The following is a 12,681-nucleotide window of genomic DNA, read 5'->3' as shown; positions in this document are numbered from 1 at the left end:
AAATACGATGCTCTGTGAGGCTGATCCACAGGTAAAGGGTTCAGGTTTATGTCTGGAGACTTCCCCGGGTATGCCAGGCACATGCCCATGATATGGAGATGGCTAAGGTGCCAGGACCCTGTTGGCAGTGCTTTCTCATGTTCCTCCTGCTCATTGAAAATATAAATAAATAAACTTTTAAAAAAGAAAGAAATCCTTTGATTCTTCTTATGGCCACAGACAGATACCCTGTCTAAATGAGACAGAATTAACCACTATTACCAAGTTATGATGGCTCGTCTCCAGAATTCAGCTTTGTCCCTCATGTGGGAAACTGAGAATTGCCCCAAAGGTACTAGGCAAAACAGAAAAAGTAGAAAATGTCATTTCTGTTACCAAATATTGCTCAGCTCAATAGGCCAAAAAGAAGTAGCACTCGGGATGCACCAGGTCTGTATGAATCCATATGATCAGATGTCAGGCTTACCCTAACACCCAAGAAACCGCGATGAAGACAGGAAGTAGGGATCAATGATGGCGGGACAGATAGCAGTTCCAGGGAGAAGACATAGCCCAGTCCAAAGGTGAAGCTAAAGAGGAATCCCTCAGTCAAGGGGCAGCTCTGCAAACATCTGGAGTTTTCTTGACCCCTTGGTGGTTTTTATTGGGCCACTTTCTCCAGGGGCACCATTAAGTCAGTGCTCCAATAAGTACAAAGCTTGCAATACATAGTTAAAGGCAACTTGGAAAGTGCCGAGAAGGAGAGGTCAAGAAAGCTTTATGAGAAAGTGGGACTGGCCCTGGATTGGAAATGTAAAGGAGAAACATTCCAGAAGCAACCAGACCCAAAGGTGTAGTGATACCAGGGATAGAAATGTTCATTCATCACTATATTGGTAAGGGTCCCCAGGAAAGCATCTCTAGGGGTCTGAGCCTCTCAGCACCTATTACTTTACAATGCAGCCTGAAGTAGAAGCTAATGCAACTTGATCACAATGCAGGTTTCAAATTCAGTGTCTGAAATGGAAGTCTATGACTGGCTTTTAACAATATAGTTTAAAACGTCTGGAGGATTCCTTTTGCATGGGCAGTCCAGCACCTGAATGCCTAGTTTCTTTGCCTAAAAGTTGGATGACTTCTAGACAGAGTTAGCTCTGTCTCAAAGACAGCCCCGCTGGTGTCTCCCTAGGGCAAACTGGAACACAGGACACACATCTAGGCCAAGCCACTGCTGTTGTTCCCTTCAGGACCAGGTGCCAGAACTGCTGTGCTTTCCCTTCCCAGAAGTGACAGATCAGATGGTGGGGGACCTGAGTGCCCTCTCTAGCTTGAGGTCAGAGCTCTATTCCTTGCCTGGGGTAGTGACAAGCTGAAAGCTTTTAGTGAGAGATCTTACTATGTGGGCCTGAGATCCTTCTGTTTTCTGCTCATCACAGGAGATAGGGACACATGATTTATCTGTTCTTGAATCTCGTATGTCGATTTCTTTATGTAATAACCTACTCTAAAGGAAAAAGAATTTACTCCCACTCCAGTCTTGAAACTAGAAACTTGATCTTCAGCAGACAGGTTAAGACATGGCATTTTTCCCCCTGGAGCCCACTTACTGAAGTCCTTAACCAAGCATGTAGGAAGATACTCCCATTCGCTTGAAGTAGCACTTTCGAAGAAAACTCTTTGCTATCCCTGTGTTAGGGAGGAGGGAAAAAAGAAAACCAAAACTGGATGAGAGAGAGAAATTAGAATTCAAACGACCTTAAACATCAGAAAGAAGAAAGGCCTGATTCTAGAATTCAGAAGTCCTGGTTTATTCTTTAGATTACTCCACTTGTAAAATTCAGAGGCAAAGCCCCCAGACATCAGCTGGAAAAGCAATTTCCAATTTTGGCTTACTTACTGCCAGGTGACATTATCCAAACTTGTTTTAAAAAAAGAAAGAGCCTTAAAATATGCAACACCAAGAGGGACAGAAATAGGAATGGGTGATGGTAGCCTTTAGGCAGCGTATCCCCCGTGTTCTCTCTTGAAAGCTGGAGTCACGCACATCTCCGAGTGTGGGAAATGCGCACAGCCTGCCGGGGCTGCCGCCTGATGGACGGAGGGGGCAGGACCCCGCATAGCTCCTGAAGAGAAGCAAAAATGTGCTCACTCCAAAAATAAACAGGGGCAGGAATGACTATGAGTAAAGAGTTGGAAGCACGTGACTGGCGGTTGCAGTCTTGAAATACCAGCTTTCTACAAAAAGGAGCCAGTGAGAGTCAGAGCGCGGGAAATTCAGGAAATGGCCTCTTTATATGGTCTCATCCGAATGGGCCGGGATTCAACTAACTGGAATTACCATGTCAGAGGGAGCCTTTGGGGCCAGACTTGTTTCTGATCTTTATATGGTTCCCTAGATTCTTCAGATGCCAAAATAGAAAAGATGTTACAGTGCCAAAAAAGGAGCATTTTGAGTTTAGGAACTTCTCATACACTCTCAGAAGTCCTGGAGAAACCCCACCCCACCCCCAAAATATGAATCGGGCCATGAGTTCTGAATCCAAACAGTACCCTGTTTCAAAAAGCCAGTTCAAACATACCCACAAATCCCCAAAGGCATTTAGTTAAGCAAGATCCACTCCAAATCTCACACCCAACTATCTTCCACCTTCTAGGGGCAACCGGCTCCGGCGTTGTTCAAACTTAAGATTACTGACTGAAGACAAACTTCTCTTCCTTTCTCCAGCAGCCTGAAAGATCCAGGAAAGTAGTTCTTTACCTCCTTGATGAGAGAGAAGACTGACACCAAGTAGTACATGCATACACTTCAGGGGCTGTCAGCTACTCCTCCAATCTGTCCTCCACACACAGCTCCACCTCTGCCAGTTTCTCCTCCTGCCTCACCTCGAGTCTGACAACGACTGGGTTGTATTTTATTCTATGAAAAATGTGTCATGACTTTTCCAATAACCAAATAGTTTGTTACAGACATGTTTACCTATGGTGGATTTCAGTTCATGGAAGTTAATGAATCATCTATGCTTGTAACTGAACTCCTGTAAGTAAACATAGTTCTTCTGAGTTCAAATGTAGCAAACTGCAAGTTCTACTTTAAGCATACGACAGAAGACTGATCATCAATGGATGCTAAAACCACTAGGAAAAAGACTGAATAGGAGGGGACTGGGCATTCTATCTATGGTGCCAAAGAACTGCCTTACATGTTATGTCCTAGTTGCAAGGGAGAAGATACTCCTTAATGACAGAGGCATCTATCAATACTCTAACTCAGTGATTAAATTTAGCAGCGTGAACAGTGGGACATGCAGTGCCACCACTTGAGGTACAGAGCATCATCCAGGGAAGATGCCTACCAAAAATGTTTAGCTAAAATTGAGTCAAGCCTTTCAATCTTACTTCCAGCTTACTAGAAATTAAGAGAGAGACACATTAAATGACACTAGGATGAAAGAATCAGACAAATCCAAAATGTAGGAAGCCCTATAGAACAACAGGTCCTATCTTCACAAAGGCAATGCCATTATAAGGGTAGAGTTCTGAGAAGGTAGGAGATTATTCTAAGTTAAAAGAGACTTAAAGGAGAAAAACATAATGGTGTGGTTCTTTATTGGATTCTAATTTGGGAGAAAAAAAACCCAACAGCTATAAAAATATTTTGGAGAAACAGGAAAATGAGTATGAATGTGGTAATAAATGAGATAAGGAATTAGTGTTAGATGTAAAGATGTGGTTTTCTAGGAAAATGCCTTTTTTTTGGGGGGGGAGAGATTTTCACTATAGGGCGCGTGCGCTCGCCAGACAGAGAGAGACATTAGAGACAGGAAGTGAGACAATCACCCCCCCCCCCCGGGGAGGATGGTCAGGCCGCAATCCCTTCTCCTCCATTCTCCTCTCGGGATCTTGGGCGGGCACGCACGCACATGCGCCCGGCGTGAGTTTTAAGCCATCAGGTCCGGGACGTGAACCGTGGTCAACTACGTGGGAGTCCAGCGACATAGCCATTACGCTAACTGCTGGTTCCCGAAAATGCCTTTTTTTATGATATATACTCAGTCATTTAAGTAACATGCTATAATGTCTGTAATTTGCATTGAAATAATTCAGCAAAAACTTTATATAAAACATAAGTATATTTTAAAACAGTTTATAATTTAAGCAAATAAGGTAAAATGTTAGTAACAGCTGAATCTAGGTGACGGGTATATGTCATTTATTGGACTGTTCTTCCTACTGTTCTAGATTTTCTAATTTTAAAGAAAAGTTTAAACAAAACCAGAAAGAACTAAATGTATGAAGTTTAGGTTAACAAAGGAGAGAAAAGGCAAGGCTAGTATGGAGGAGGGTACCAGTATGTGGGTTGATCATGGATGGGCCTGCTCAAAGAACTAAGCTGAAGAGAAAGTGACATTTCCCAGTTAGAGGCTGGGAATTCCTAATGCCCTGAGGACCAGCACATTAGGTCCTGAGACCCCTGCCATGACTAGAAGTAACAGAAGAATGTGCTGCTCTCCATGCCCACTTCACTGTGGATTGTATTTTGATTGTGTATATGTATAACGTGAAATTTGGATAAGGAAAAAAATGTGACAGAAAGAACACCCAACTAGACACCAGGTAATCTGGCTTTCAGTCCTGTCCCTACTACTAACTAGCTCCATGATGCTGCAATTTGTTTCATGGTAGAAGTGATTGCTCCCAGTTCTACAACTCTGTGACTCCATAGTTCTATGAATTTTATTATTTTGAATTCAAGGAGAAGGTACCTAGGCAAAAAAAGATGTACATGATAACATAAAACATTCACTATGGATTTAAGCTGGTATGAAGGGGATGGGGATAAAAACAGAAAACAAGGCCACAAAGAAAAAAGACAATATATCAGCATAAAGAGTTGATCAATGATAAATAGGTCAATCTAGGCAATGAGAAAGACTATGCTAAGCACAGTTAATAACGATAATAATAACCAACATCTATGACACACCAAAACTATAAGAGGATTACTCTACTGAATCTCATGATCCAATAAAGTGGGCATACCACATACCAAGTTTACAAATGAGAAAACTGAGGCTTAGAGAGTAACTCCCTTAAAATTATTTATTTGTAAGCGATGGAGCAAAGATTCAAAGCCAGGTCTCTCAGACATCAAAGCTTTGCATTCAACCAGACATATATGACTTCTTAGCCACTGTGTACCTGCCATCTAGAACAGCCTTAAAAGGATAGAGCAGCCATAGAAAAGAATCTGTCTGGGCTGAAACAAATGCTCAAGAACAAGAGACAAGATCAATGCTATCCAGCCAGATATTCCAGATGAGACCTGGGGGGGGGGGGGGGACAGCGAGCAGAGTGTTTTTCTGAAAACAAAGTAAGATGTACCTATCAATGACATAAACATGTCCACTAGGATAGAAAGCAGTTTGGTCTAATTATACCCTTTTAGTAAGACAAGATGAGGCTTACACAGAGGGAAGGGTTAAAAGCAAAGTTGAGATTAAAAAGTGACCCCCAAAATAAGCTATAACAGCTTGAACACTGTGCAAAGCTAAATTCAAAAGAAATCTTTGCATTGGAAAGCTGCCTTTCCTTTGCTGCATGCCCCAGCAGTGGAGTAGCTCTGAAGGATGAAGGACTAAACTGAGGGGAGAGTGAGTTTGCCAGGAGTCATGGGGGAAAAGCTATCATTGTAAAGGTAGGTGAGGCCAGTCAGTGGCATGATGGTTAAGGTAGCTGGATTCCACATGGCCAACCATGCAATTTGAGTCCTGGACCCAGCAGCTTGAAAACTACACTGGCTACATGTGCTCGAGAGTCAAAATCCTGAGAGAATGGAGAAGGGAAGGTGGTATGGCCATCTCCCTGGGGGCAATTTCTCACACTCCTCCCCCTCAGTGAGTACACACACCCTATAGCAAAACTTCAAAAACAAATAAATCAATAAAGATATGCAATTAAATTGGAGAGATAAGGGAGGGGAAAGAGGAAGGAGGGAGCCCTGGGTTTCAATTCTAGAACTGTCACTTCCTAGCTGCACACCTGTGAGCTAGTCATACAAAAGAAACTTCAAAATGTTCACAAGAAAATGAAATTAAGTATGAGTTTATTTTAGTGCCAAAAAATTGGAATCCATGAATAGTTTGCTCATAACAGGCATTTTCCATGGACTTTTGGAAGACCCTTCATCTTTATAAGCCTCCTTTCCTCATATATAAAAGGAAAAAGATCATGTGTCCCTTGTAGATCTACTGTCCACAATAGAGACAATTTCTGACAAAGCAGACACTCAACAAATGGTGGTGATAGTGATTATTGTATTATTTATCAGAAGTAATAGCAATGAATCACAGACTTTGGAAGAGAAATCCTTAATGCCTAAAACTGAGATAATGCAAAGATTTTGGTAGTTACACATTGTAAATCCTTTTATTTGGGGGCTCCCTTGCACATGTTTCATTCCAAGAATCCAATTCTTACCTATTATAGCTTTAAAATCCTTTAAAGTTGCCAAGAAGAGGAACCCACAGCTCCACCGTTCACTGAGACAGAAATGCCTTGCTCAGGACAGCCGTGGTGTCTGGCAAATGCTCCAGTACTATCACACTTCCTCAGATATTCCCACATACCCTCGAATAAAAAGACTCATATCCCATAGCTCAGTGCAGAGCCATTAAACTGCCCACTGCAAGTGACTCATGAGACAAGGCTGCCAGCAGAGGCTGATCCAAAGAGAACAAATTGCCATCCTGAAAATCTTTTTTTTTTTTTCTTTTAGTTTTATTTGCCAGGGAGCACATGTACTTGCTGTGGGGAAAGAAAAAAAGAAAACACCCACGTAGGGATAATCATGCTGAAATTCTTTCTCCCCCATTTCTCCTTTCAGGATTTTGGGCATGCATACACATGTGCCCCATGTGTTTTTCATGTACAAACACGTGCCTCATGCGTTTTTCAAACTGCCAGGTCTGGGACTCAAACTACAAGGTTGGTCATCCGGGATCCAGCCACCATAACCACCAGGCTATGGGCTTGCTCTAAAAACCATTCTTAAAATTCACCCTATCTCGGGACCAGCAGTTAGCATAATGGCTATGTCGCTGGACTCCCATGTAGTCGACTGCGGTTCGAGTCCCGGACCCGTTGGCTTAAAACTCACACTGGGCGCATGTGTTTGCGTGCCCAAGAGCCCAAGAGAAGAATGGAGGAGAAGGAATTGTGGCGTGGCCATCCCCCCAGGGGGTGATTTTTCACTTTCTCTCTCTCTGGCAAGTGCACATGCCTTATAGCAAAAACCTCTCAAAAAAAAAAAAAAATTCACCCTGTCTCACCTCATGTACCCTTAGGCAATAAATAAATAAATAAATAAATACATATATACATACATACATACATACATACCATTCTGAATTTTCCTACCTTGGCTGGCATCCTCTTAATCTCAATTCCATCCCTTCCAGTCATCCTAAATCAGCTCTCTCCTCCTCCTCTTCTAGGGTCCATAGGCCTTCCAGACACTTATAAAGGTAGGCTCCATCCCCCCCCACCACCACTTTTTGCCATTCAGCCAATACAAACATTCTTTTCAATTTTCCTCATAAATCAAAGCCTATACATTTCTGTCATTCTCTTAACTCCTTTCCATTTGTTAAAATCAATCCAGCCTGTGTGTAGCCAAAAACACACATGATATTGAGGGTGTAAATTTCCAACACGCTAAGAAGCAACCTCTCCTGGCACCTGTGACTTGATGACTTTGTATAAGCACAGTCTAGACTTGCTACCTCAACCAAATCCAGAGTGGAATAACTTGGAACACGTTGACAGCAGAAGCATGCTATAACCTTGACGCTTTAAGAAACCCAATCTCTCACCAGACTCCTCAAGGGTGATGATGGAAAAGAAGTGGGGGTAGTTTGAAATAAGTATTAAACTATGGGCTGACAACCCCCATCTTGTGAGACCTAGAGATGAATGCCCAACTCTGTTTCACTCAGGGTCAGATGGGGGTGAGACCACGGACATTACAGGTCTCACATTGCAGCTCCTCACCTTGCTTACACTGTAGGAGCCCAACGAGTGGGAAGACACTATAAGCCCAGAGTAAGGCCGTGGCTGGCAAATTAGCACACATTTCACTAGCCCCACTATATCCCATTTCAAAAGAGGCTCCAGTAAGAAAGATTATTAAAGATTATTCAGCCCTTAATAATAGCTCAGTAATTAAGTGCTATGCAAGGAACCAAGATCCCATACGGTCTACCAGGTTCAAATCCCAATGACTTGAAATACATGCTGGGTGTGCACATGCATGCCCAGGATCCCGATGGGATAGAGAACTGGCGGGAAAAGGACTGCAGCACAACGAAGCCCCAGTTGAGAGATACTTTCTCCCTGTTTCTCTCAGGTGTTTGCATGCACATCTACATGCTGATATTGAACCATAAAAAAAAATTTTTTTTTAAATTCTAAATTGTGGGACCAGCAGATGGCATAATGGTCACACCATTGGACTCCCATGTTGTCCACCATGTTTCAAGTCCCAGACTTGGTGGCTTCAAACGCATGCCGGGCACATGTGCATGCATGCCCAAAATCCCGAGAGGAGAATGAAAGAGAAGGTATTGTGGTGTGACCATCCCCCCAGGGAGTGACTTCTCACTTTCTGTCCCTTTGTCTCTTTTTGTCTCTTTGGTGAGCACACATGTCCAGTAGCAAAAAAATCTCTCTAAAAAATTTTTTTTAATTATTTCCCAAACTTCCTCGAATTTCATAGACTGTCAATATTTCAAAAAAAAACAATTTTTGTTTGGGGAAGAGGGAATGTGGTTGGCAGTGCAGAATAATAGCTTTTAATTTTAAGAACTGTTTTTTAAGGGCTAGCCCTGTAGCCTACTGGTTAAAGGAGCAAGATCTCCACATAGCCAACTGTGGTTCAAATCCTGGCCCCAGCAGCTTGAAAAACATGCCAGTCACATGTGTATGCATGCTCAAAATCCTGATAAGATGGAAAAATAAAGGTGAAGAGACTGCAGCATACCTCTGCCCCAGCAGGGGGTACTTTTTTCCTTTTTCCTTTCTCTACCTTTCTGTCTGTCTCTGGTGAGTACAAACAATAAAGGCTAAAGGCAGTTCTTCTACTACCTTCAGGTGACAATGGCCTGACACAAAAGGTATGGCCTAGGTACAATCACCAAATCCATGTATTTTGTTACTTAGCCTGAGGCTACATAGGATGACCACCTGCCACTGAAATAGTATACTGCCAACCTCACCAATTCTAGAGGCCTTTTCAGATGAACTTCTCAGAGTGCTCAGCACAGCACCTGCCTGAAGGGACACTTACATCCTGGTGATTTACACCTGGTCTCCGGGCCTCTTTCATACTCATGTTTCTGATCATTACTTCCAAGTGCACCACTGATGCCAGAACATCTTCTGTTCCAACTGCTAATGTACCTGAATGTTCCTGTCATTAATCCCAAGAGAAAGAACAACACAATCTGTCTTTGCAATAACCACTTTCCTTCTTTTCTTCTAATAATACCACTTTAAAAAGAAACTACAGTACGAGACTCAAATCAAAATGGATCAAAGATTTAAATAAAAAGCCTCAAATTATAAAAACATGAGTGGGAAGTATCGTCAATGAAGACATTGAAATAGGCAAAGATTTCTTAAATAAGACCTCTAAAGCAGTCAGTAATCCCCAAAACAGGCAATTGGGATTATATCAAGCTAAAAAGTTTCCTCACAGCAAAGGAAAAATAGAGTAAAAAGACAACCCTTAGAATGGGAGAAAATATTTTCAAATTATTTCGTAGACAAGAAATTGATATTCTGAATATATAGGGATCTCAAGCAGCTCACCCAGAAAAAATGAATATCCAATTTAAAAATGTGCAATTGAACTAACTAGACAACTGCTCAAAGAAGACTTATGAATGGCCAAGAAGCATATGAAAAAATGTTTGAAGTTTCTTATCATAAGGGAAATGCAAATAAAACCACAATGAGATACCATTTAATCTTGGTTAGAATGACTAGGATCAAAATATCAAAGAACAAGTGCTGGTGAGGCTGTGGTGAAAGGGAACCCTTTACACTGTTGGTAGGAATGTAAATTAGTACAACTTCTGTGGAAAACAATATAGAGGTTCCTCAAAAACCTACAAATCAACCTATCATATGACCCAGTAATCTCACTCCTCAGTATTTATCCAAAGGATAAGAAAACACTCAATTGGAAAGACACTAGCATATCCATGTTTATCACAGTATTATTCACAATTGCTAAAACATGAAATCAACCTAAGTGTTCAAAAACTGATGATTAGGTTGAAAAACTGTGGCATATATATACTATGTAATATTATTCAGCTATAAGAAACAATGAGATCCTATCATTTGATTCACAATGGAAGACTTAATGTTGAGTGAAGTGAGCCAGACTTTGAGGGATACACACTGTATAACCCAACTCAGTTTGTACCAGATATCTGTACTCGATGGCAGAGATTGAGAGATCTGGAGATGTGATATCAGACAGGATAAGTATAGATACCAGAGACTGTAAGGGAGGAGAGTGGATGGCAGAGAATGACTGGTAGACAGTAGGTATGAGGTACAAAGGGAGGAAATATTTAACAGACAAAAAAATGTAAAGTTTTCTGTTAAAAAAATTTATATAGTACACATCATGATGAAGACTTTATGCAAAATTAATCTGAAAATTTTTTAAAAAGTAACAGACAAGTGACACCTTATCTTTAGGGGAAAAACAATGCAATGGCAGGGAATTTCTCATTAGAACCTATGAAGGCTGAAAGGAAGTGTCACAACATAAAAACAAGCTAAAAGGAAGTGAAACAACATAAAAACAAGCACACAAAACTCCACAGTGTATAAAGGGTCTTTAAAAGGTTCCAAAAGAAAGTATATTATTTTAAAAAAAAGAAAAATCCTATGCATGGATTTTTTTTTTTTTTTTGGCACCACAGTAAACTTAGACTTTAATTCAAGTTTCTCCACAAACTTTCTGAAATCCCTTTGCATTTAAAAATAATCCAAAAGCAATTGGCAGGTAATGGGGAAGCAGTTTTTTTGGCACCACAGTAAACTTAGACTTTAATTCAAGTTTCTCCACAAACTTTCTGAAATCCCTTTGCATTTAAAAATAATCCAAAAGCAATTGGCAGGTAATGGGGAAGCAGTTAGTATCAAACTTCCTTCACATATATTATAATTATAGATTCTATATAAAACAACTCTTTGAGATCAGCATTTGGCATAATGGCTATGTCACTGGACTCCCATGTCGTTGACCACAGTTCCAGTCCTGGACCCAGTGGCTTAAACTCAATGCTGGGCGTATGTGCGTGCGTGCCCAAGATCCCGAGAGGAGAACAGAGAAGGAACTGCAGCATAGCCATCCCCCTGAGGGGGTGATTTCTCGCTTTCTGTCTCTTTCTGGTGAGTACACATGCCGTATAGCAAAAACCTCTCCAAAAACAAAACAAAACAAACAACAACAACAAAAAAGAAACTCTTTGAAGGCACTGGAGAGCAAACAAAAGTCAGAAATGGGGAAACTTGACCCTTGAAAGAAAAGAACTGTATTAGGAAAAATCCACGTTTAAATGAATTCTCCCCTGAGTGTACTCTCCAGAATGGGCAGCAATTGGGAAGCTTGAACTCAGGCAGAAAACTGCAGTTTTACTGGCTTGAGGACAAAAATTAGGAATACAAGAGTGTCTAGAAACAGAGACAGAGAATTCCTGAGAAGAAGGAAGCCCCCAAATATACATACAAATTCTCCTAAAATCTTTAGTCAAGAATTGAACTGCACACACAAAGAGAAGACTCAAAAAAAAAAAAAAAGAGTGAAAAGTAATTGCTGAAAGGCCATAAAAGCTGAGATTTCTACTGCTGCTTACTGCACAGGAAACAAAGTTTGGAGTTTGAGTTCCACAAAGTTAAAGAAACTTGGTATGCACTTTGGGATTTGGGTTTTCCAATGAAATCCCAAAAGGGTCATAATTAGGAGTAAAGATCATGTTGCAGAACAATGAGATTTGCTCTAAGACTAAGGGTAAAACCAAAAGACATGACCTAACAGAGCCCCAAACTGAGCCTCCACAAGTTCAAGGTGATATACAAATAAAATAACTGCCTGCTAAAAGAAAAATGAATACTTCTCAGAGGACGATAACATAATCTAGAGTGTCTATAATGTATCATCTACAATGTCCTGCATGGAAACAAAAATTACTAGACATATGAAGAAACAGAAAGACATGACCTGCTGGAAAAAGAAAAAGCAGACAAAATTCTCAGGCTACAGTTCGCCACAAGTAACTGAAAACATGGAAAGTGAAACCACAGATAAGGAAGACCAACTATATTCGAGGACTTAGAGAAAAAGATGGTCATAATGAGTGAACAGATGGGAAGAAAATTAAAAGCTATGTAAGAAAAACACAAATGAGAGACAACAAATGAAAATGTATAATTTAAAAGTATAATACCTAAAATGAAAAAAATATATCCTGCTGATGGGCTTAATAGCAGTTCATAGACATAAACAGTGAAGCTTAAGATGGATGAACAAAATATATCAAAAAATTTGAAGGACAAAGAGCTATAAGATGGGAAAAATTAACAATGCTTCAAGGATTATAAAAACACAGGACAAACCTAAGGGAC

At 40.8% G+C, this 12,681-nt stretch overlaps 1 protein-coding gene across 3 annotated transcripts in view; it reads right to left on the bottom strand.

Annotated features, from left to right (window-relative positions):
* Positions 1-12,681, bottom strand: part of IFT43 (intraflagellar transport 43) — a 103,865-nt gene that overhangs the window by 69,846 nt on the left and 21,338 nt on the right. The window contains exons 1-2 of one of the 3 annotated variants that reach the window (XM_014591079.2): positions 2,559-2,707; positions 1,587-1,665 (exon numbers count right to left, since the gene is read on the bottom strand). The exons of 1 other annotated variant lie outside the window; for it this stretch is intronic. In XM_014591079.2, coding sequence (XP_014446565.1) covers positions 1,587-1,665; positions 2,559-2,578 — 99 coding nt within the window. In that variant the 5' untranslated portion in view covers positions 2,579-2,707. Of the gene's footprint in view, positions 1-1,586; positions 1,666-2,558; positions 2,708-2,737; positions 2,887-12,681 lie in introns of those variants that run through there. One more of the 3 variants, XM_014591080.2, reaches the window with a different exon arrangement.

The sequence above is a fragment of the Tupaia chinensis genome, unplaced genomic scaffold (genome assembly GCF_000334495.1).
Source record: "Tupaia chinensis unplaced genomic scaffold, TupChi_1.0 Scaffold000528_1, whole genome shotgun sequence".
In the NCBI taxonomy this organism is placed as follows: Eukaryota; Metazoa; Chordata; class Mammalia; order Scandentia; family Tupaiidae; genus Tupaia; species Tupaia belangeri.
This window is presented reverse-complemented; position numbering and strand designations above follow the sequence as displayed.